The following is a 26,704-nucleotide window of genomic DNA, read 5'->3' on the forward strand; positions in this document are numbered from 1 at the left end:
AAGTATTGGAAATGACGGCAGGAACTTCTTGACGGGTAACACACTTTTATTAAATCTTGATGTGTCACAATACAACGTGTGGTCTCTATTCTTCTCACTATACACTCCACTTAACTCGTGTAGACTCTATACCTCTGGCTACACACACTTCTCTTAACTCGTGTAGACTCTATACCTCTGGCTACACACACTTCACTTAACTCGTGTAGACCCTATGCCTCTGGCTACACACACTTCACTTAACTCGTGTAGACCCTATGCCTCTGGCTACACACCATGCATTCGACTCGTGTAGACCCTATGCCTATGGCTACACCCAATGCATTCGCCTCTGGGTTACACAGAGTCCCGGTCCCGTTAGGACAGCGGGACTAGGTACCGCAGGGCCCTATCTCTTCATCCCCGTCTTCAGTCTTCGCTGGTTACATACTGTCTTTACGCCTGTGTGCATCCCCTTTTATAGCCCCTGCTCACGGGAGACGGAGCTGATGCGGACGTCGACGTGAGCATCGCTCTTTAGTTAACCAATGACGACGCGCTATCTCTACGATCCGTTTTCCCCAGCGCGTGTTAATACTACTCAACCAATCACACCGCGCTGCCACCCGATCACTCCCTCTCAGCGCGTCACCGGCACACAGCCAATCAGCACCACGTAACCCACGACCCCGCGCTGACCCCTGATCCTCCACCATCAGCGCGCGTCACCACATACACAGCCAATCACTACGCGCTGGCACACGATCCCTACCCCAGCGCGTATCACCACTACACAAGGACAAGCGGGACGAGGGGGTCCAGGGTCCTAAGCTGGCTGGTCTTGAGCTGCAACTGGCCCCGATCGGCCAGGGAGCTGCCCTTTTATGCATCGTCCCCAACGAGGGGTGGGGTTGTGTGTGCCCCCAGATATCCCACAGAGCACGCACAGCCCCCCCGTTGGTGGCACCAAGGGGCTTAACTGTTTGGGGTGCCTGGGATCCTAGCGCCTGGCGCCGAGGGCTTATCTGCCTAGGATCCTAGAGCCCCCAGCAGCCCCTCCCCTCGTATGGCACTACACATGTGTTCAGTACAAGCCACCTGTGGACTGGTTTTGGTGTACAATGTCTCAACAACAGTCCGGCTTGCTTCAACTGATGTTCATCGGCAAGGTCCATTTCAAGTCTCAGTTCGACAAAATGTATACGTAATACAAAATGATAATTAGTGTGCTTGTGGAAAATGTATCTCCTATACGTAACTTGTAAGTGGCATACCTTAACTGATGAATGATCCGACTATGCTCCCGATTTCAAAGACAATGAGTTGCCCCAGTCAGATGCGTCCTGATTCACAAAAATACCCTTTGACCCGTATCACAAAAATAACAGCTCTCACGTGAGTTTTTGTACAGGTTACCACCAAAACAGATACTTTGTCCTGACATCACATATTCCATGTTTTACATTAATACACAAAATGTTGTATGTACGTACAAAATCAGACAGGTATTCTTTCAATTATGATTCAAAATAATCAAAGGGCACATTGGCAACATTTTATTACTATACTGAAATGTACTGCGTCACGTTGCAACGTATTTACAAGTTGATCTCTGCCGAGATGAGGCCTATATGTGCAGCACTCTCATAGAGGGAAGCCAAGTAGTAGTACATTCTCTATTTGTTGCAGAAGTTCAAGGTTCAAATCCGACTGGCATATCAATCATCGCCCCCGACTTACAAACTCATATCCACATGCAGGCCAGTGAACGGTCACCTTGTGGCACACAGGGGCAGATGCCCATTATGGGCACCCATCGAGTGTCTAAGATGAGATATGATACTAAACACTTGAGTCACTCCTGGTTAGAGATCGCCCCAACCCACAGGTTCACAAATACTGGCCACTCTTACACTGCAGTTTGAACCTAGAAATTGAGTGTTCAACTTCACATTATATTCATTAGAAAGGCCTGTGACAAAGGTGCATCCATTGGAGCTTAATTGTCTGAAGCTTGCACATCTACCTGGTCTCCATTTGACTTTGTATTGTCTAAGAAGTCCACCCACACCTCCACATCCACAAACTCCTGGGAGTTGCCTCGCTCTGCCTCACAGTCAGAATTTAGTTCCTGCTTCACACTGCCTCCATCTATGTGAAGGTCCGATTTTGGAGTTGAATCTTCAAATTTAACCTTCACTTCTACGCTCTTCAATGTTACTTCTTCACATTTCACTTTCGCCTTTTCATATTTCACCTTGATACCTTTCAAAGTGTCCAGGCTGGGATTGTCTTCTAGTTCTTGTTTCATAAACAATGGGGTCATTGCAGCACTTTGACTTTCACAAGCTGATTTCAGATTACACTTCTTGTGGATTTTCTGATGCGTGTGTGTTCTCTGGTGTTTTTTAAGATTTGATGACTTTGCAAACACCTTCTCACACACAGTGCACTTGAAAGGTTTCTTTCCTGTGTGTGTTCTCTGGTGTTGTTTAAGTGTAGATGAATCTAAAAATGTCTTCCCACACACACTGCACTTGAAGGGTTTATCTCCTGTGTGTGTTCTCTGGTGTCGTCGAAGAGCAGATGAATCTGAAAACGCCTTCTCACACACACTGCACTTGAAGGGTTTATCTCCTGTGTGTATTCTCTGGTGGGTCTGAAGATATGACGACCATGAAAATGCCTTCTCACACACAGTGCACTTGAAGGGTTTCTCTCCTGTGTGTGTTCTCTGGTGTCTTTGAAGATGTGATGACTGTGCAAACGCCTTCTCACACACAGTGCACTTGAAAGGTTTCTTTCCTGTGTGTGTTCTCTGGTGTTGTTTAAGAGAAGATGAATCAAAAAATGCCTTCCCACACACACTGCACTTGAAGGGCTTATATCCTGTGTGTGTTCTCTGGTGGGTTTGAAGATATGATGACTTTGCAAACGCCTTCCCACACAGAGTGCACTTAAAATGTTTCTCTCCTGTGTGTGTTTTCTGGTGGGTCTTAATATTTGATGACATTGCAAACGCCTTCCCACACAGAGTGCACTTAAAAGGTTTCTCTCCTGTGTGTGTTCTCTGGTGGATCTTAAGATTTGATGACTTTGCCAACGCCTTTCCACACAGAGTGCACTTAAAAGGTGTCTCTCCTGTGTGTGTTCTCTGGTGTGATTTAAGAATGGATGACCGTGCAAACGCCTCCTCACACACAGTGCACTTGAAAGGTTTCTCTCCTGTGTGTGTTCTCTGGTGTCTTTGAAGATTTGGTGACCGTGCAAACGCCTTCTCACACACAGTGCACTTGAAAGGTTTCTTTCCTGTGTGTGTTCTCTGGTGTTGTTTAAGAGTAGATGAATCTGAAAATGCCTTCTCACACACAGTGCACTTAAAAGGTTTCTCTCCTGTGTGTGTTCTCTGGTGTGATTTAAGAATGGATGACCGTGCAAACACCTTTTTACACACACTGCACTTAAAAGGTTTCTCTCCTGTGTGTGTTCTCTGGTGGGTCTGAAGAGTTGATGACTGTGCAAACGCCTTCCCACACACAGTGCACTTGAAGGGTTTCTCTCCTGTGTGTGTTCTCTGGTGCTGTGTCAAGTTTCCAGTACAATCCGTGCTGTTTGCATGCTGGTCGCATTGTTTCCTTCTTGTACCGAGCTGCGCTGAGTGCCTTTGCTCCATCAGACCAACTCTGCAAAGCGAGCATCAGCTGCAGACAGAAAAACATATCCACACCATCTCCGTGAGTATTGACGCACAGAGGAATGCATATATACAGTCACACATGACTTACACATCTATACATATTCATATTTTCATGAAATAGTGAAAGAGATTCCCCAATTCATCACACAGGCTGTTAAGGCACACAATGCGAGGGCAAATGGTCATAAATATGCCTGGACACCCTAGTGTCTTCAAAATTAATGTTTACCAAAAACTCCAAGCACACAATTTCGGTTGTCTAGCTACGACAGGAATATTTAAAAAAAAATTTGTTAACCTAGCAAAGGCTTTTGAAAAGCATACTATTTGTATTATGCAGAAATGTATAAATTAATGTTCATTTGCAACTTAGAGGTGTGAAGCCAGGCTCAGATTAGCTTGAATGCGAGGATGAACAGATTTAACTTCAGCTGCATATGTGCTGTGTTAATTTCCATTCTTATGAAAATTTCCAAAGCAAAACTAAAATAAACTATATTTATGATTTAACCTCCATGTTCAATCGAGTCAATATACTTGACAGCAAATACAAACTTCACATGTTCATACACTTGCATGGTAAAAAGGTGGTTAAATTTTGACTTAAAACTTTCGTGACTGCAGGAATTAATATTCTTTGGTTATTTCGGTAAAGTCACGTAGATAGAAAATAATAATACAAATAAAGTGAATAGAAGAAAAAAAAACGACTAATGTAGACTGTAGCCTGGTTCTTAACCTCGGTGAGCGCAGAGGCGTAGCTAGGATATTTTGCGCCCAGGGACGAACTATAAAATTGGCGCCCCCCCCCCCCCCGTTTAATCACATTTTCCTATTACATCGAATAAGGAATAACAATTTTAATGAAACATTGTATATAAAGAAGCAAATTTATAGAAATTATATTACATGGCTCACTCAGTCACTGTCGTAGACTGGTTGACATAGTCTACAAAAGATTATTTTTTCTTGATTTCACTGTCGCAAACTGGTCAATCACGTAATCAAAATATGTTTTTTCCAATGTTTTTCTTTCAACGCTAAGAAGAGCAAGATCGCTGAGACGATCTTGTCCCATTGAAGCACGCAAATACGACAAAATAAGTTTCAATTTGCTGAATGACCGCTCACAGCTTGCAATTGAAACTGCTAGTGTTAATAAAATTTGCAGTGAAATTCGCAAATTCGGAAATATGTCGTCTCCATAAAACACAATAAAACCAAGAAAATCCAAAGGAGTTTCTGGTAGAACTTAATTCCGGTTACCGAGCAGCATTTTGCAATCTCCAAATTCTGTGAAAAGTTCGTGGCCATTGATGAAGGTGTCATAGAAATTTCCAAAATCTGTGCAATTTCGACGAATTGGATCAACATCTGTGCCAGTTCTCCCGGCATCTTCCGACGTCACCTAATTCTTCTGTCCACATCGATCCCCCAGGCTGTGCATCTTGTTTTGGCGTTTTTTACAGCAACTTGGCTCAAATCATCACGAAGCTGGACAAATTCATGCTTCAAAGATTCAAGATCAGTTGCTGCTTCCTTGAAATGCATAGTAGGACCCTGTAAGCGCTTCTGAACACGATACATTTTGCCAAGAATGACATTCCAGAAATGTAATAAAACTATGAAGTAAAAATTTAATACGCATGCCTGTAACTGTTATGCATCACTTCTGGTTTCAGGCGTCATAGTTACGTCCTCCGACAATTTGTCTAGCAGCCCTACTAGTTCATCCATTCCTTCATAGAGAGCTTTAACAGCTTCTGATCGTGCACTCCAGCGTATTTCAGACTCCCGCTTTACTGTGATGGGCACAGCTTTTTTTAACTCTTCCCAACGAATTGTTGAACGAGAGAAAAATATATACTTTCAACTGTTCCAAAAAACGTGACGACAAGTGGATCCTGTTTAGCTGAGTGTACTCCTGCTAAGTTTAAGCTGTGGTTGTCACAGTTGACAAACAATGCTCTGTGATTTTTGTCACATATTCGTTGTTGAAGGCCGGATATATGCCCAGTCATCACAGCAGCATTGTGATAACATTGTGCCTGACAGTCGGCTAGAGGTATGTTGTCAAATTTCAGTATCTCGAAGATGACTCTTTCTAGGCTTGCTGCATCTTTTGCATGTATCTCGATATAACCTAAAAATGATTTTTTGATAGTTACTTTTTTAGTTTGAAAATCCACATCCACAAATCTTATGACCTGAGAAAATGTAATTACATGCAATGTAGGCTGTGTGTGGCGGGATATATAAACTTTTAGGTTGAGGTGTAGATTTGCGCAGTAGTTTCAGGCTGCCGCGCCCGCCGCAATAAGTGATAATGTAACGTTGTAAGCCTCTTTTAGGCGCCCCTTTACCTTGGCGCCCGGGGACATATGTACCCCCCTGCCCCCCCCAGCTACGCCTCTGGGTGAGCGTACTGGCAGTCTATAATGTAGACTGCAGCCTGGTTCTTAACCTCGGTGAGTGTATTGGCAGTCTATAATGTAGACTATTGCCTGTTTTTTGACGAGACCTTTGCAATGGACTAGACCTTGGTGATGGACACTCACAGCTTTGTACGTAAAAAAAGTCCAGGCAGCTTCCACATAGTGTTACAGAGCCTAATGAAAGAATGCTGCTAGACCAATTTGAAGTGAGACTTTGGATGCCAAACCAAAGCTGGTCGTGAACACATTAACCAGGTATAGGAGCTCCTCCACCACGTGTAGAACGACCTGATTATTCATGGAGAGCTGAGCAGGTGCAGTGCTGTATGACATTAAATTCCCAGGGAGGTGTTCTTTGGGTCTTTCGGTAAAGTCACGTCACTTAACCGAAAGACCCAAAGAATATGAATTCCTGCAGTTACGAAAGCTTTAAGTCAAGATTTTCACAGGGAGGTGATCTTTTTGTAGAACATATGCAAGGCCCCATTTCGTCATGGAATTCTCCAGGTACAGAACACGATTCTCCAACTCAATATCATTGAGTAGCCATGACCAGATCATCAACATGCGTAACATGGTTGACCAGCAGGGGATAATCCCTTGACTATAACCAGACATTGATTAGCGTATCATTGTTACTGTATCAAATGCATTTTTTATAGGGTCGTTGTGAGCTTCTCAAAACACAACTATTTGAAAATGCTACGTAATGTAATGCATGCGGCTAGAGGGAATTTCGGCCACAAGCCAAATTGAACAAGAAAGGGATCCGACTCCTGGTCACGCAACTTTAGATGGGCCAGCCAAAAATCATAAAAATCCTCAACGATTGTGAGAAGAGGCAGAGACATCGAAAACCAAAAACAAACCAAAACCCCAAGCCTCTTTATGGTACTATAGGCTGTAATTACACCAAGAAAGCAGATCTAGTTTCTGCTGAAAATCCGTACTCCTGTACTATAGCTGATGGACAAAAAATACAGCAGCCCCTTGAATAGCGTGGAGGTTACATTCTTGGAAAGTGCCGTGCGAAAGCTAAAATGCCGATATTTAACATTTAAGCCTGACCTAAATAATAAGTACTGTACTGTATTCCCAATAAACTAAATTACTGAAATAAATGTGGAGAAACCGTATACAAAACATTCCAAGATGAGTTTAAATGTATATAAAAAAAGCAGACTTTGTGTTTTTTTGAGAACCAAATTGCGCCAACACTATGAAACAAACACACATCAAAAATTCCATGCGTACTCAAGGGTAAGTTATGTTTTTCACACAATTTTTAGCTTACCTGTTCACCATTAACACCTGTAACACCTGCACACTCCAACACCCCGCCGCTGCTATATTTTTTCTCATTTACCACATTATCCTTACATATTATCAGGCCTGCATTTTTGCCACAAAATTAATTAACTTCCAGGTCCTTATTGTCCTCTCTGCACACGCACGGCTCACCTATAATATACTGTAATATTTCATCATGGAACCTTTTCCAGTACTAAAATATGAGAATAGGTTTTTTCCGTTTTTCTGGCAACAAAACAGGTGTTAAGATGTTAAAACACCAAACTGAAACCTTTAACAAGGAATCATGTGTGCATTAACCACAATACTTGTGGTCAGAATGCAAACAAAAACACTCTGATAGAAAATGCATGGTCTGCTGCTGAGGCAGACTGTTTTAGAAGGTTTGAAATGGGTGTAGCCCAAGGGTCATAAAGAAGTGGCCGGGGCAAGTGATGTTAACGTAATAAATTAGCATGTTAATGTGAAATCGAAAAGTGGTGCAATCCAAAGCGGCCTCCCTACAAGACAGAGAAGGAGCGAGGCTCTACCTGGGTAAACAACAACTACCACCACGACAACGATGTGAACTTCTCACTTCGGATCTCAGTGAGCGCGCATGAAAATAAATCACGTTTGCTAACACAGAGCGCATGCCCGGGATACACTGCCGAGATCATCGATGACCTTGCCGCCGAGAAAGTTCAGCAGCATCTGACAAGCACAACGGGGTGTCAGCCAGATGCGAACTGCCCATATCCCCCATTTAGCACCCTTGCCGAGCACGCGCACGTGTGTGTGAGAGATTTGCTAGCGAGCGTGCGGAATTCCGACGGCTGGGACGGGATAGCACCATTGCAAGTCTTCTTCCAGAGGAGGAGGTGAGGGGGGGGGGACGAGGGAGCCTCCGGGATCCCGTGAGACAACCCCAGGATGGGTGGCAGGGATACAGACCGGTATAGGAGATAACGCAGGCCATGCGACCCAAGTACGCGAGGAGGTAACCCAAGTACACCTGAATGTTACCAAGCTGCAGTCTACAGCGGAGATAGTCCAGTCCGAGGTGGGAGGGCTACGCTCCATGGTCGGGGGGCTAACCAGGCGAGTATCTCAATAAGAGGCAGAACTCGAACAAATGCGCACTGGGAGGGTAAGGGGGAGTGGGAAAGGGGCCTCTTATGGAGCCACCGCCCTTCCCCGTGCGTGCTATCTATGCGACCAATGGGGGCATCTCGTGAGAGACAGTCCCCAGATCGCCCGCGCGAGAGAAGCACCAGGGTTAAACACCAAGGCCTCCCTAAAGAGGGGACCACAGAGGGGTGCAATCCACGTGGACCCAACACAAATAAACTGTCATGATAATGGTGACGAATGACCCCCACGCAGATATTGACAACAACACCCCAGAATGCGGCGACTGCGGGTGACTGGCTGCGGGAGCTGGTGGCAGGAATAATGGGGGCCACGTCGCTCGTGGAAGGGCAGGTGAACAGGCGGCAAACCCGGATTCTGCTGGACACGTGGGGCGGTAATGTCACTCGTGAGTGCAACATATTGCAACGTGGTCGGGGTTGAAGTGGGCCGCCGACAGGCCCCGGATCGTGCGCTGCACACTGCAAGTGGAAATGGGATGGGACTGCTGGGGAGGGTCACCCTTAACTCCTTAAGGGTCGCCTCGGACACCAGGTGTGTAACCAGGAGTTATACGTGTCGAGCGTGTTATGCCACGAGTGTATTGCTGGTACCGACCTCCTAGAAAAGTTGGGGCTCAGCGTGCAGCCCCGCCGGCGATGTGCCACCGTGGAGGGCAGCAGGGAGCAGATTCCTTTCTTGGGACAAGAGCCGGGTTGCCCTCGCTTCGAGCCCGTGGCCGCTATCCTGGCGTCGGCCGTCACCGTCGGCATTGGTGTTCCACTGGGTTTTCCGTTTGTCTCCCAAACCTAAACTCAAAATATAGTTGGAGGTGGTCAAACAGTGCAATGCAGGACCCTCCTGAAACATAATCTTTAACTGCTAAATAAGAAATTAAATTGGGAAACCCTCAAACACAGTACACTTTTTTTATTTTACCAGGTGAGGCCATCTGAGCTGCATAGCTCTTTTTCAGAATCGACCTGGACACAAATGATAGCTCAGCTTAGTAGGTTATAATATGGAAATGTTTTGCAGAAAAATTCTTAAAATGCATGTTTCTAAATGTGGAGAAAAATCAATGCCACTACAGGGAGAGAGAGAAAAAATAAAAAATGTAAACTGCAATTATAAATGCGTCAGGGTTGGAATCGAACTCACGCACGCAGAGTACGCTCACGGAGTACACTCACACAAATGAGTACACTCGCTCACTCGGATTATTTTTTCTCCGGGTCCTTCGATTTTCCCCTCCACATTTAGTAACATGCATTTAGATTATTTGGCTGCTATAATCTTCCACGTTTAAAGCCATTTCGTTGAGCTATCATCTATGGCCAGGTGGCTTCTGACAAAATATCTAACAGCTCTGTGAGCCTTGGTTGGTAATATAAAAATAGTTTACACCATTGGAACCTCATTTGCCAGTAAAAAATATAATTGTTTTTTTTACCCTTTAATCTGGCAACAAAACTGACACCTTCTTTACGAGGAGTCATGTTTGCATAGACCACAATACCTGCAGTCATAATGAAAAAAAACATAACTCTGATCATGTATGCACTGTCCTTGAAGTTGATTGGTCCACACCCGAGAAAGCTTACATTAGAGCCTCGTCTCACATAGTGTTGGACCAGATTACGCCAAAAGGCGCACAACTCAAAGACAATGCACCATCAGAGAAACTAGGCTCTAAGGAAAGCTGTCTCAGGTGTGGACCAATCAACTTCAAGGACAGTGCATACATTATCAGAGTTATATTTTTTGTTTGCATTATGACTGCAGGTATTGTGGTCTATGCAAACATGACTCCTCGTAAAAAAGGTGTCAGTTTTGTTGCCAGATAACAGGGTAAAAAAACAATAATCATAAAAATAGTTGTTCATCGGTCTAAAGGGTGCATCAGCAAAACCAACTCGGCAGAACGCTCCTGAATTAGAGTGCTGAGACTCATTGTGGTCATGTACTCGAGTGTGCACCATGGTGGCTGGGAGATGTTTACTGCCTCTCATGGATTACAGGAGGTGGTGGGTTCGATCCCGACCCCTCCTGTATATTTGGAGTTTGCGTGTCTCTCTCTCTCCCCGTGGTCGCGTGGATTTTCCTCCGGATCCTCAGGGTTTTCCCCTCCACATTTAGAGTCAACATCACCACGCGTTTAGAGTATTTGACCGACAGACATTTCCACACGTTGATAAGCCACTTTGTTCTGGGCTGGTCGCTTCAGAAAACAAGAGCGGTATAGAAGCTGAAGTGGGCTTGGCCTGGTAGGATAATAAAAAAACTGTAGAAATACTTAAAAGAAACAAAGTTTCAAAGTAGTGAGTCAGATGAAGACAAATTAAACTTAAGCAGAGAATTAAAGCAAATGCAATCAGGCGAGGGCAGGAGGCAAGGCCCCGCATGGCTAGGCCCCGCGTTGTAATGTTCCAACCTGGACATCGATTCCATACTCGCTGCTACTCAATTGATATCCCTACGAGAGGAGCGAGGCTCTACCTGGGTAAACAACAACAACAACCACCACAACAACAACAACCACCACAACAACAACCACCACAACAACCACCACGATGTCAACTTCTCACCTCGGATCTCAGTGAGCGCGCGCGCGGTGCAGCAACTTCCGGATATTTCGTGACGTCACGCGGCAGCAGGAGGTGACATGACGTCACTAGCGGGGTTCATCACACAATCCCCTCCCCCAACAAGCAGCGGTGTAATTGAATAAATTATGTTAATGAGCCGGGCCCATGTGGAGTGATTGGGCTTGGTTGCTGAACCCGTCGCAATAAAATAGCGACGGTTTTCATGAATAAATTATGTTAATGAACCGCCAGTCAAAATCGCGGTGGAGGGGGTGGGATTGAATATCTTGGTGACATGACGTCACTAGCGGGGAACAGCTTTCCCTGGCGTCTCACGCCGACGAGTTAATGAGTGCTGACGTCACTGTGTGTGTGTACACTGTGTGTGTGTACACTGTGTGTGTGTACACTGTGTGTGTGTACAACTGTGTGTGTGTGTACACTGTGTGTGTACAAACTGTGTGTGTGTGTACACTGTGTGTGTACACTGTGTGTACAAACTGTGTGTGTGTGTACAAACTGTGTGTGTGTACCCTGTGCGTGTACACTCTGTGTGTGTACACTGTGTGTACAAACTGTGTGTGTGTACACTGTGTGTACAAACTGTGTGTGTGTACCCTGTGCGTGTACACTGTGTGTGTGTACACTGTGTGTGTGTGTGTACACTGTGTGTGTGTACACTGTGTGTTCAAACTGTGTGTGTGTACCCTGTGCGTGTACACTGTGTGTGTACACTCTGTGTGTGTACACTGTGTGTGTGTACACTCTGTGTGTGTACACTGTGTGTACAAACTGTGTGTGTGTACACTGTGTGTGTGTACAGTGTGTACAAACTGTGTGTACCCTGTGCGTGTACACTGTGTGTGTGTACACTGTGTGTGTGTACCCTGTGCGTGTACACTGTGTGTGTGTACACTGTGTGTACAAACTGTGTGTGTACACTGTGTGTGTGTGTGTACACTGTGTGTTGGCACAGTCGGGGGTACAGATGGTGCATCGGCCAGTCAACTGAGTTAGTCGACCCATGGCACCTGGGGGTCTACCCCGTGCACATAGCCTGGCACAAGCGCCATGGTGACGTGACCGCCACTTAGTGGCGAATGGCGGTTGTTGTTCTTGTTACTGTGTGTCCGGCAAAACAAGAGTTGGCACCTCAGCCAGCCATCTAATTGAGTAGCCATTACCAGATCATCAGCAGATGCAACAGGGCTGACCAGCAGGGAAACAGGTCTCTGCGGGGTGGGCTGGTAGGAACGAACAAATGAATGGCTATAATAAAATGAAATGGCGGGGGTACGATACGAAGGGAGAGTTTGAGGCCTAGTTCTAGGTTTTAGGCCTAGCTGTAGGCTTTAGGCCGCTGTGAGTTTAATTTTTAATTTAAATGTTTTAATTTAAAACTATCTCAGGGAATTATAAGGGAATGTTACACTTGTTTAGCCAGGAAAGCCTCACTGAGTCTAAAGGTTTTTGTAGGGTCCTGCCAAGTGTTTGCAGTAGGGGGCGATGTTGCTACACGTAATCGGACATCGGACGATATAATCTATTGTAGGCTGGTTCACTTCGTTCCTACCAGTATAATCCCTTAACGATAACCAGTCATCGATAAGCGTATTATTTTTAACTGCGACGAATCCAATTTATTTATACGGCCATTGTGAGCTTCTCAAACTACATTATTATTGAAGATGCTATGTGATGTGTAATAAACCCCATTGAGACGACATCGTGAATTGAGAATTCTTTATTCAGTTTCGTTCACAGCTTCCACCACATTCGTTCCTCCAGTTCCCTTGCTCCTTCACGCTGTTGGCTGACAGCGTGAGATTTCCGCGGCCCGCCACGTGGCAGGCTCCGGACTACGGCACCAGCCACGTGGCTTCTCCGCCCCTTTTAATCCCTGGCCCACGTGATGCCCCGCAGCCAATCCTCAGCCACACCCCTGGAACTTTCTCGAAGCTAATGTACGGCTCCAGGGCCACGCCCCTAACTCGACTCCCCATTGGTTGCGGGCTGAAGCCAGCAGAGCCAATCATCATCATCCAGGTGTAACCTCACATTACAAATGAAATGCATTGGGGCAGAGTGAATTTCTGTCACAAGCCGAGTTGAACAGGAAACTGGTTCCAACTCCTGGTCACGCACCTTTAGATAGGCCTGCCCAAAATCATAAAAATCCTCAACGAATGTGAGCAGAGGCAGAGACATCGAAATCAAGGAACCCAAAGCACCAAGCCTATTTAGGGTACCATAGGCCTGCTGTACTCGATCGACAGAAAATACAGCCGCCCCTTGAATATCGTAGGTTACGTTCTTGGAAAATGCCGCGCGACAGCTAAAAACGCGATATTCAATACTTAAGCCTTACCCAAGTAATGGCGTTAGGTAAACGTCAACTAAAATTTACATCACAATTGAAATACGTACTGTATTACAAATCAACTAAAAATTTAACAATTGAAATAAACATTGGGAAACCGTGTCTCATGCTTTTGATTACAGGTCTACCCAACACTTATGGTCACACATGCTGTCTGCTTCTACTCGACCTTGTCCGAAAAGTCCTCCCAAAACTCCACATCCACAAATGGATGTGATTTGTCTCGGGCTCCATTAGTGACCTGGAAGTCAAACCCTAGAGCCTTCACAGGTCACCTTCACGAATGGTGACGTTTCCCAGCTGCCATCTTTATTGGGTCCTTGCATCACAAACGATGGGCTTATGGAACTTCAAATTTCACACGTCAATCTCAGACTCTGCTCCTTGTAGACCTCCTTACACGTGTTTCAGTTTCAAGACAATTCAAAAGGCCTTCCAATTGTACATTAAGTGGTTTTTAATGTGTGTTCCCTGGCAGTTGTGAAGATTTGATTACTGTGTAAATGTGTAGTGACATAAGAAGGGAGGGGCTGCTGTAGGCTCTGGGTTCCCAGGTGGGTCCAGACGCGTAAGCCTCTGGGCGCCAGGCACTGGGTTCCCAGGGGGTCCAGACGCTTTTAAGCCTTTGGGCGCCAGGCGTTGGGTTCCCAGGCGCTTAAGCCTTTTTGGCGCCGCCAACGGGGGGGGGGGGGGGGGGGGCTGTGTGTGCTCTGTGGGATGTCTGGTGGCGCACACGGCCCCACCCCTCGTCGGACCAGGCATAAAAGGAGAGCTCCCTGGACGATCGGGGCCCAGTTGTAACTCAAGACCCAAGACCCACGACCAGCCATCTGAAGACCCTGGGATGCTGTGAGAGCCAGCGCTGGGACTCTGGAACTCCCGACGCTACGACCTTGTGAGGGCGAGTCCAGAGCGTAGCCAGAGTAGAGTATCTAGGCTGCGTAGCTAGGCTGTGTACCTAGGCTGTAACAGAGTATCAGGACTGTTGGAGTGTTGTATTGTAATAAAGAAGTTACATCTACAAGTGTCTCCGGAACCCGTTACATTTGGCGTCAGAGGTGGCAATGGAGACAAGAAGTAAGCCACGTACCTTCAGTCCTGACGGCGATGTTGAGGAGCAAGCAGCGACGGGGCAGCCAACTCGGGCCGACAACGACGCCGCACCGCCGGCTGAGCAGGCGTCCACCACACCTGCCGATCCTCCTCCAGCGTCGGGAGCAACAATGGAGGAAACGCTGCTTCGCCTCACCGAGCTGCTCCACGCCACCGTCTCCATCCTGGGCGAGATGCGTCGCTCACAGGCGGAGGCAGGAGGGAGAGAGGCGGCGCAGCGACCGCGCCATCCCGCCGGCTCCAACACAAACACATCCGGGTGTTCCCAGGGGGTCCAGACGCTTTTAAGCCTTTGGGCGCCAGGCGTTGGGTTCCCAGGCGCTTAAGCCTTTTTGGCGCCGCCAACGGGGGGGGGCGGGCTGTGTGTGCTCTGTGGGATGTCTGGTGGCGCACACGGCCCCACCCCTCGTCGGACCAGGCATAAAAGGAGAGCTCCCTGGACGATCGGGGCCCAGTTGTAACTCAAGACCCAAGACCCACGACCAGCCATCTGAAGACCCTGGGATGCTGTGAGAGCCAGCGCTGGGACTCTGGAACTCTCGACGCTACGACCTTGTGAGGGCGAGTCCAGAGCGTAGCCAGAGTAGTGTATCTAGGCTGTGTAGCTAGGCTGTGTACCTAGGCTGTAACAGAGTATCAGGACTGTTGGAGTGTTGTATTGTAATAAAGAAGTTACATCTACAAGTGTCTCCGGAACCCGTTACAAATGCATTCCAAGACAGTGCAGTCGTTAGATTCCGTGGAGGCGAGTTCTGCTCTTGGTGACATCACAAGCCAGAGAGAGGGGGAGGCCCTGACGTAACCCACTCGTTAATTTGAGGTGACGTCTTCAGAGGGAGCTTCTACATATTTAAATATGTGAAAAACAAGGTGGGATATCAATGGACACATATATAAAGTTTTATTTAAATGAAAGTAAAAATTTAATAAAACCTAGGCTAGAATACAAATCAGTAACAAAAATCCACGATGCCATCAAATGTGCTCTTTAAAGTACCTCCTTGCGAAAAAAACAGATCGGCAGACATCTTTCATTCAACGTTCTCTACACGAAACAAAGGAATGTCTTACACAAACTATAAATACCATGGCCTTCTAGGAATGCATGTGTTCAGTACAAGCCACCTGTGGACTGGTTTTGGTGTACAATGTCTCAACAACAGTCGGGCTTTGCTTCAACTGATGTTCATCAGCAAGGTCCATTTCAAGTCTCAGTTCGACAAAATTTATATACGTAGTACAAAATGATAATTAGTGTTGTTGAGAATGTATCTCCTATACGTAACTTATAAGTGGCATACCTTAACTGATGAATGATCCGACTATGCTCCCGATTTCAAAGACAATGAGTTGCCCCAGTCAGATGCGTCCTGATTCACAAAAATACCCTTTGACTCGTATCACAAAAATAACAGCTCTCACTTGAGTTTTTGTACAGGTTACCACCAAAACAGATACTTTGTCCTGACAGCACATATTCCATGTTTGACATTAATACACAAAATGTTGTATGTACGTACAAAATCAGACGGGTATTCTTTCAATTACGATTCAAAATAATCAAAGGGCACATTGGCAACATTTTATTACTATACTGAAATGTACTGCGTCACGTTGCAACGTATTTACAAGTTGATCTGACGAGATGAGGCCTATATGTGCAGCACTCTCATAGAGGGAAGCCAAGTAGTAGTACATTCTCTATTTGTTGCAGAGGTTCAAGGTTCAAATCCGACTGGTATATCAATCATCGCCCCCGACTTACAAACTCATATCCACATGCAAGCCAGTGAACGGTCACCTTGTGGCACACAGGGGCAGATGCCCATTATGGGCACCCTTCGAGTGTCTAAGATGAGATATGTTAGAAAACACATGAGTCGCTCCCGGATTCGAGAACGACCCAACCCACAGATCCACAAATACTGGCCACTCTTACACTGCAGTTTGAACCTAGAAATTGAGTGTTCAACTTCACATTATATTCATTAGAAAGGCCTGTGACAAAGGTGCATCCATTGGAGCTTAATTGTCTCAAGCTTGCACATCTACCTGGTCTCCATTTGACTTTGTATTGTCTAAGAAGTCCACCCACACCTCCACATCCACAAACTCCTGGGAGTTGCCTCGCACTGCCTCACAGTCAGAATTTAGTTCCTGCTTCACACTGCCTCCATCTATGTGAAGGTCCGATTTTGGAGTTGAATCTTCAAATTTAACCTTCACTTCTACGCTCTTCAATGTTACTTCTTCACATTTCACTTTCGCCTCTTCATATTTCACCTTGATACCTTTCAAAGTGTCCAGGCTGGAATTGTCTACTGGTTCTTGTTTCATGAACAATGGGGTCATTGCAGCACTTTGACTTTCACAAGCTGATTTCAGATTACACTTCTTGTGGATTTTCTGATGCGTGTGTGATCTCTGGTGTTTTTTAAGATTTGATGAATGTGCAAACGCTTTCCCACAAACACTGCAATTGAAGGGTTTATCTCCTGTGTGTGTTCTCTGGTGGGTCTGAAGATATGATGACAATGAAAATGCCTTCTCACACACAGTGCACTTGAAGGGTTTCTCTCCTGTGTGTGTTCTCTGGTGTGATTTAAGAATAAACGACCATGCAAACGCCTTCTCACACACAGTGCACTTGAAAGGTTTCTCTCCTGTGTGTGTTCTCTGGTGTGATTTAAGAATTGATGACTTTGCAAACGCCTTCCCACACACACTGCACTTAAAAGGTTTCTCTCCTGTGTGTGTTCTTTGGTGGGTCTGAAGATATGACGACCATGAAAATGCCTTCTCACACACAGTGCACTTGAAGGGTTTCTCTCCTGTGTGTGTTCTCTGGTGTCTTTGAAGATGTGATGACTGTGCAAACGCCTTCTCACACACAGTGCACTTGAAAGGTTTCTTTCCTGTGTGTGTTCTCTGGTGTCTTTGAAGATCTGGTGACCGTGCAAACGCCTTCTCACACACAGTGCACTTGAAAGGTTTCTTTCCTGTGTGTGTTCTCTGGTGTTGTTTAAAAGTAGATGAATCAAAAAATGCTTTCCCACACACATTGCACTTGAAGGGCTTATCTCCTGTGTGTGTTCTCTGGTGGGTTTGAAGATTTGATGACTTTGCAAACGCCTTCCCACACAGAGTGCACTTAAAAGGTTTCTCTCCTGTGTGTGTTTTCTGGTGGATCTTAAGATTTGATGACATTGCAAACGCCTTCCCACACAGAGTGCACTTAAAAGGTTTCTCTCCTGTGTGTGTTCTCTGGTGTGATTTAAGAATGGATGACTGTGCAAACACCTTTTTACACACACTGCACTTAAAAGGTTTCTCTCCTGTGTGTGTTCTCTGGTGGGTCTTAAGATTTGATGACTTTGCAAATGCCTTCCCACACAGAGTGCACTTAAAAGGTTTATCTCCTGTGTGTGTTCTCTGGTGTGATTTAAGAATGGACGCCTGTGCAAACGCCTTCTCACACACAGTGCACTTGAAAGGTTTCTCTCCTGTGTGTGTTCTCTGGTGTGATTTAAGAATTGATGACTTTGCAAACGCCTTCCCACACACACTGCACTTAAAAGGTTTCTCTCCTGTGTGTGTTCTCTGGTGTTGTTTAAGAGTAGATGAATCAAAAAATGCCTTTCCACACACACTGCACTTGAAGGGGTTATCTCCTGTGTGTGTTCTCTGGTGGGTCTGAAGAGTTGATGACTTTGCAAACGCCTTCCCACACACACTGAACTTAAAAGGTTTCTCTCCTGTGTGTGTTCTTTGGTGGGTCTGAAGATATGACGACCATGAAAATGCCTTCTCACACACAGTGCACTTGAAGGGTTTCTCTCCTGTGTGTGTTCTCTGGTGTCTTTGAAGATGTGATGACTGTGCAAACGCCTTCTCACACACAGTGCACTTGAAAGGTTTCTTTCCTGTGTGTGTTCTCTGGTGGGTCTTAAGATTTGATGACTTTGCAAACGCCTTCCCACACAGAGTGCACTTAAAAGGTTTCTCTCCTGTGTGTGTTCTCTGGTGCTGTGTCAATTTTCCAGTACAATCCGTGCTGTTTGCATGCTGGTCGCATTGTTTCCTTCTTGTACTGAGCTGCGCTGAGTGCCTTTGCTCCATCAGGCCAATTCTGCAGAGCGTCAGCTGCAAACAGAAAAGCATGTCCGCACCATCTATGTGAGTATTGAGGCACAGAGGAATGCATATATACACAGTCACACATGACTTACACATCTATACATATTCATATTTTCATGATATAGTGAAAGAGATTCCCCAATTCATCACACGGGCTGTTAAGGCACACAATGCGAGGGCAAATGGTCATTAATATGCCTGGACACCCTCGTGTCTTCAAAATTAATGTTTACCAAAAACTCCAAGCACACAATTTCGGTTGTCTAGCTACGACAGGAATATTTAAGAAAAATTTGTTAACATAGCAAAGGCTGTTGAAAATAATACTATTTGTATTATGCAGAAATGTATAAATTAATGTTCATTTGCGACTTAGAGGTGTGAAGCCAGGCTCAGATGAGCTTGAATGCGAGGATGAACAGATTTAACTTCAGCTGCATATGTACTGTGTTAATTTCCTGACTGTTTCCATTCTTATGAAAATTTCCAAAGCAAAACTAAAATAAACTATTATTATGATTTAACCTCGATGTTCAATCGAGTCAATATACTTGACAGCAAATACAAACTTTACATGTTCATACACTTGCATGGTAAAAAGGTGGTTACATTTTGACTTAAAACTTTCGTGACTGCAGGAATTAATATTCTTTGGTTATTTCGGTAAAGTCACGTAGATAGAAAATAATAATACAAATAAAGTGAATAAAAGAAAAAAAAACGACTAATGTAGACTGTAGCCTGGTTCTTAACCTCGGTGAGCATACTGGCAGTCTATAATGTAGACTGTAGACTGGTTCTTAACCTCGGTGAGTGTATTGGCAGTCTATAATGTAGACTATTGCCTGTTTTTTTGACGAGACCTTTGCAATGGACTAGACCTTTGCAATGGACACTCACAGCTTTGTATGTAAAAAAGTCCAGGCAGCTTCCACATAGTGTTCCAGAGCCTAATGAAAGAATGCTGCTAGACTAATTTGAAGTGAGACTTTAGATGCCAAACCAGAGCTGGTCGTGAACACATTAACCAGTTATAGGAGCTCCTCCACCACGTGTAGAACGACCTGATTATTCATGGAGAGCTGAGCAGGTGCAGTGTTGAATGACATTAAATTCCCAGGGAGGTGTTCTTTGGGTCTTTCGGTAAAGTCACGTCACTTAACCGAAAGACCCAAAGAATATGAATTCCTGCAGTTACGAAAGCTTTAAGTCAAGATTTTCCCAGGGAGGTGATCTTTTGTAGAACATATGCAAGGCCCCATTTTGTCATGGAATTCTCCAGGTACAGAACACGATTCTCCAACTCAATATCATTGAGTAGCCATGACCAGATCATCAACATGCGTAACATGGTTGACCAGCAGGGGACAATCCTTTGACTATAACCAGGCATCGATTAGCGTATCATTGTTACTGTATGAAATGCATTTTTTATAAGGCCATTGCGAGCTTCTCAAAACACAATTATTTGAAAATGCTACGTAATGTAATGCATGGGGCCAGAGGGAATTTCAGCCACAAGCCAAATTGAACAGGAAAGGGATCCGACTCCTGGTCACGCAGCTTTAGATGGGCCATCCAAAAATCATAAAAATCCTCAACGAATGTGAGCAGAGGCGGAGATATCGAAAACAAAAAACAATCCAAAACCCCAAGCCTCTTTATGGTATTATAGGCCGTAATTACACCAAGAAAGCAGAAATCTAGTTTCTGCTGAAATCCGTACTCCTGTGCTATAGCTGATGGACAGAAAATACAGCAGCCCCTTGAATAGCGCGGAGGTTACATTCTTGAAAAGTGCCGTGCGAAAGCTAAAATGCCAATGTCCAATACTAAAGCCTTACCTAAATAATGGGGTGAGGTTAACGGCAACTAAAATATACATCACAATTTAAATAAGTACTGTACTGTATTCCCAATAAACTAAATTACTGAAATAAATGTGGAGAAACCGTATACAAAACATTCCAAGATGAGTATAAATGTATATAAATGAAGCACTCTGTGTGTTTTTTTGAGAACCAAATTGCGCCAACAATTTGAAACATACACACATCAAAAATTCCATGCGTACTCAAGGGAAAGTTATTATGTTTTTCACACAATTTTTAGCTTACCTGTTCACCTTCAACACCTGTAACACCTGTATACTCCAACACCCCGCTGCTGCTATATTTTTCTCATTTACCACATTATCCTTACATATTATCAGGCCTGCATTTTTGCCACAAAATTCATTAACTTCCGGCTCCTTACTGTCCTTTCTACACACGCACGGCTCACCTCTAATATACTGCAATATTTTATCATGGGACCTTTGCCAGTACCAAAATATGAGAATAGGTTTTCCCCATTTTTCTGGCAACGAAACAGGTGTTAAGATGTTAAAACACCAAACTGAAACCTTTTACAAGGAATCATGTGTGCATTAACCACAATACTTGTGGTCAGAATGCAAACAAAAACACTCTGATAGAAAATGCATGGTCTGCTGCTGAGGCAGACTGTTGTAAAAGTTTGAAATGGGTGTAGCCCAAGGGTCATAAAGAAGTGGCCGGGGGCTAGTGATGTTAATGTAATAAATTAGCATGTTAATGTGAAATCGAATAGTGGTGCAATCCAAAGCGGCCTCCCTACAAGACAGAGAAGGAGCGAGGCTCTACCTGGGTAAACAACAACTACCACCACGACAACAATAACCACGATGTGAACTTCTCACTTCAGATCTCCGTGAGCGCACACGAAAATAAATCACGCTTGCGAACACAGAGCGCACGCCCGGGATACACTGCCGAGATCATCGATGACCTCGCCACCGAGAAAGTTCAGCAGTATCTGACAAGCACAACGGGGTGGCAGCCAGATGCGAACTGCCCATATCCCCCATCTAACACCGTTGCCGAGCACGCCCACGTGTGCGTGTGAGAGATTTGCTCGCGAGCGTGCGGAATTCCGACGGCTGGAACGGGATAGCACCATTGCAAGTCTTCTTCCAGAGGAGGAGGTGAGGGGGGGGGACGAGGGAGCCTCCGGGATCCCGTGAGACAACCCCAGGATGGGTGGCAGGGATACAGACCAGCATAGGAGATATCACAGGCCAGGAGACCCAAGTACGCGAGGAGGTAACCCAAGTATGCGGGAAGGTAACCCAAGTACACCTGAATGTGACCAAGCTGCAGTCCACAGCGGAGATAGTCCAGTCCGAGGTGGGAGGGCTACGCTCCATGGTCGGGGGGCTAACCAGGCGAGTATCTCAATAAGAGGCAGAACTCGAACAAATGCGCACTGGGATGGTAAGGGGGAGTGGGCAAGGGGCGTCTTATGGAGCCACCACCCTTCCCCGTGCGTGCTATCTATGCGACCAATGGGGGCATCTCGTGAGAGACTGTCACCAGATCGCCCGTGCGAGAGAAGCACCAGGGTTAAACACCAAGGCCTCCTCTTCTTGGTTCTTTCGGTAAAGTCACGTAGAAGGGAAGTAATAAAATAATAAAAATAAAACATAATAAAATAATTCTCACGACGTTTCGGCCACAACGCAAGCAGCCGTCCTCAGGTGAAGAACATGTCTGTCGATAAGACAGAGTCTAAATGACACGTCTTAGGCTTGGAGTGTCTATTTAAGCTGTGAAGGAGGAGGAAGAGAGCCTTGACAAAAGAATTTGCATTTGAAGAGGAATTTAGCATATTTATGGGAAATTCAGGAATGCGAAGTGCTAATTGTGAAATGCGTGGGAGGTGGGCGGGGGGTTTTCAAAGTCATATTATGCCCATGCATTATGCAGGATTAACAGCATCAAAGGGAGGGGGCAGGAGCAGCACCAACAAAGGAAAGGAATGTGAATAGTATGCAGCTGCAGCAACCAAACAACCACGTAAAAAACTAAAGTATAAACTTCATAGTATCATCAGTATACTAAATATACTCTCTAATAAGCTGAGCTACTAACAGTAAGTAATACATTACAATTCTATGTCGCAAAAAATATAATATGCTTCCAGCTAAACTTTTTTCCTTACATCAAACAGGTCTAACCCGTACTATATGCTGCCATAGACAAACTCAACATTAAATTATATACTGTATTACCCCCCGCCCACCTCCCACGCATTTCACAATTAGCACTATTCGCATTCCTGCATTTCCCATAAATATGCTAAATTCCTCTTCAAATGCAAATTCTTTTGTCAAGGCTCTCTTCCTCCTCCCTCACAGCTTAAATAGACACTCCAAGCCTAAGACGTGTCATTTAGACTCTGTCTTATCGACAGACATGTTCTTCACCTGAGGACGGCTGCTTGCGTTGTGGCCGAAACGTCGTGAGAATTATTTTATTATGTTTTATTTGTATTATTTTATTACTTCCCTTCTACGTGACTTTACCGAAAGAACCAAGAAGATGAATCCCTGCAGTCACGAAAGCTTTAAATCGAAACCAAGGCCTCCCTAAAGAGGTTGACCACGGAGGGGTGCAATTGACGTGGCCCCAACACAAATAAACTGACGTGATAATGGTGAGCGAATGACCCCCACGCAGATGCCGACAACAACACCCCAGAATGCGGCGACTGCGGGTGACTGGCTGTGGGAGCTGGTGGCACGAATAATGGGGGCCACGTCGCTCGTGGAAGGGCAGGTGAACAGGTGGCGTACCCAGATTCTGCTGGACACGGGGGCAGTAACGTCACTCGTGAGTGCAACACACGGCAGCGTGGTCGGGGTTGACGTGGGCCGCCTACAGGCCCCGGATCGTGCGCTGCAAACTGCAAGTGGAAGTGGGATGGGACTGCTGGGGAGGGTCACCCTTAAGGGTCGCCTCGGACACCAGGTGTGTAACCAGGAGTTATACGTGTCGAGCGTGTTATGCCACGAGTGTATTGCAGGTACCGACCTCCTGGGAAAGTTGGGGCTCAGCGTGCAGCCACCGTGGAGGGCAGCGGGGAGCGGATTCCTTTCTTGGGACAAGAGCCGGGTTGCCCTCGCTTCAAGCCCGTGGCCGCTATCCTGGCGTCGGCCGTCACCGTCGGCATTGGTGTTCCACTGGGTTTTCCGTTTTTCTTCCAAACCTAAACTCAAAATATATTTGGTGGTGGTCAAACAGTCGAATGCAGGACCCTCCTGAAACATAATCTTTAACTGCTAAATGAGAAATTAAATTGAAAAACCCTCAAACACAGTACAATATTTTTTATTTTACCAGGTGAGGCCATCTGAGCTGCATAGCTCTTTTTCAGAATCGACCTGGACACAAATGATAGCTCAACTTAGTGGGTTATAATATGGAAATGTATTGCAGCAAAATTCTCAAAACGCATGTTTCTAAATGTGGAGAAAAATCAATGCCACTACAGGGAGAGAAATAAAAATTAAAAAAATGTAAACTGCAATTATAAATGCGTCAGGGTTGGAATCGAACCCACGCACGCAGAGCACGCTCAAGGAGTACACTAACACAAATGAGTACACTCGCTCACTCGGATTATTTTTTCTCTGGGTCCTTCGATTTTCCCCTCCACATTTAGTAACATGCATTTAGATTATTTGGCTGCTACAATCTTCCACGTGAAAAGCCATTTCGTTGAGCTATCATCTATGGCCAGGTGGCTTCTGACAAAGATCTAACAGCTCTGTGAGCCTTGATTGGTAATATAAAAATAGTTGACACCATTGGAATCTCATTTGCCATAAAAAAATATAATTGTATTTTTTTACCCTTTTATCTGGCAACAAAACTGACTCGTTTTTTTTACGAGGAATCATGTTTGCATAGACCACAATACCTGCAGTGATAATGCAAACAAAAAACATAACTCTGATAATGTATGCACTGTCCTTAAAGTAGATTGGTCCACACCCGAGACGGCTTTCCTTAGAGCCTAGTCTCACATGGTGTTGGACCAGATGACGCCAAAAGGCGCACAACTCAAAGACAATGCACCATCAGAGAGAGAGAGACTAGGCTCTAAGGAACGCTGTCTCGGGTGTGGACCAATCAACTTCAAGGACAGTGCATACATTATCAGAGTTATGTTTTTTGTTTGCATTATGACTGCAGGTATTGTGGTCTATGCAAACATGATTCCTCGTAAAAAAAGGAGTCAGTTTTGTTGCCAGATAAAAGGGTAAAAAAAACAATTATCATTAAAATAGTTGTTCATCGGTCTAAAGGGTGCATCAGCAAAACCAACCCGGCAGAACGCTCCTGAATTGGAGTGCTGAGACTCATTGTGGTCATGTACTCGAGTGTGCACCATGGTGGCTGGGAGATGTTAACTGCCTCTCCTGGAATACAGCAGGTGGTGGGTTCGATCGCGACCCCTCCTGTATATTTGGAGTTTGCGTGTCTCTCTCTCTCCCAGTGGTCGCGTGGATTTTCCTCCGGATCCTCAGGGTTTTCCCCTCCACATTAAGAGTCAACATCACCACGCGTTTAGAGTATTTGACCGACAGACATTTCCACACGTTGATAAGCCACTTTGTTGTGGGCTGGTCGCTTCTGAAAACAAGAGCAGTATAGCAGCTCAAGTGGGCTTGGCCTGGTAGGAAAATAAAAAAAACGAAATACTTAAAAGAAACAAAGTTTCAGAGTAGTGAGCCAGATGAAGACAAATTAAACTTGAGCAGAGAATTAAAGCAAATACAATCAGGCGAGGGCAGGAGGCAAGGCCCCGCATGGCTAGGCCCCGCGTTGTAATGTTCCAGCCTGGACATCGATTCCATCCTCGCTGCTACTCAATTGATATCCCTACGAGAGGAGCGAGGCTCTACCTGGGTAAACAACAACAACAACCACCACAACAACAACAACCACCACGATTTCAACGTCTCACCTCGGATCTCAGTGAGCGCGCGCGCGGAGACCGGCAGCTTCCTGGTGTCTCGTGACGTCACGCGGCAGCAGGTGACATGACGTCACTAGCGGGGTACACCTCCCCCTCACGCCGATGAGGTAATGCAGTGGTGACGTCAGAGAGCGGGGTTACAGTTGAAGTTCATTAGGATTCCTATTCCATTGATCCCTCTATTGAACATTGACCCTTTGGGTGCGCGAGCTCAACAACGTGAACATTCTATGGGGACCTCAGGTGTCAGTTTTGTTGCCAGATAGAAGGGTAAAGAACCAATTATCAACGTGAACATTGTGTGTACAAACTGTGTATACACTGTGTGTGTGTGTACAAACTGTGTATACACTGTGTGTGTGTACACACTGTGTATACAGTGTGTGTGTGTACAAACTGTGTATACAGTGTGTGTGTGTACAAACTGTGTATACAGTGTGTGTGTGTACAAACTGTGTATACAGTGTGTGTGTGTACAAACTGTGTATACAGTGTGTGTGTGTACAAACTGTGTAAACAGTGTGTGTGTGTACAAACTGTGTATACAGTGTGTTTGTGTACAAACTGTGTATACAGTGTGTGTGTGTACAAACTGTGTATACAGTGTGTGTGTGTACAAACTGTGTATACAGTGTGTGTGTGTACAAACTGTGTAAACAGTGTGTGTGTGTACAAACTGTGTATACAGTGTGTTTGTGTACAAACTGTGTATACAGTGTGTGTGTGTACAAACTGTGTATACAGTGTGTGTGTGTACAAACTGTGTATACACTGTGTGTGTGTACAAACTGTGTATACAGTGTGTGTGTGTACAAACTGTGTATACAGTGTGTGTGTGTACAAACTGTGTATACAGTGTGTGTGTGTACAAACTGTGTATACAGTGTGTGTGTGTACAAACTGTGTATACAGTGTGTGTGTGTACAAACTGTGTAAACAGTGTGTGTGTGTACAAACTGTGTATACAGTGTGTTTGTGTACAAACTGTGTATACAGTGTGTGTGTGTACAAACTGTGTATACAGTGTGTGTGTGTACAAACTGTGTATACACTGTGTGTGTACAAACTGTGTGTATAGTGTGTGTGTGTACAAACTGTGTATACAGTGTGT

The 26,704-nt window shown here is 45.3% G+C and overlaps 1 protein-coding gene across 1 annotated transcript; it reads right to left on the reverse strand.

Moving 5' to 3' along the window:
- Window position 1: 1 nt before the first annotated feature.
- Window positions 2-25,644, reverse strand: LOC133361529 (zinc finger protein 91-like). The gene is made up of 4 exons (XM_061580456.1): window positions 25,582-25,644; window positions 23,643-23,817; window positions 17,027-18,756; window positions 2-3,551 (listed from the first exon to the last, which is right to left on the reverse strand). Exons 3-4 carry the CDS (start codon window positions 18,730-18,732, stop codon window positions 1,979-1,981), a joined length of 3,279 nt encoding a protein of 1,092 aa, XP_061436440.1. The 5' UTR covers window positions 18,733-18,756; window positions 23,643-23,817; window positions 25,582-25,644; the 3' UTR covers window positions 2-1,978.
- Between the last annotated feature and the right edge of the window lie 1,060 nt (window positions 25,645-26,704).

Source organism: Lethenteron reissneri, unplaced genomic scaffold (genome assembly GCF_015708825.2).
Source record: "Lethenteron reissneri isolate LAM-NWPU_2019-01 unplaced genomic scaffold, ASM1570882v1 scaffold_113, whole genome shotgun sequence".
In the NCBI taxonomy this organism is placed as follows: domain Eukaryota; kingdom Metazoa; phylum Chordata; class Hyperoartia; order Petromyzontiformes; family Petromyzontidae; genus Lethenteron; species Lethenteron reissneri.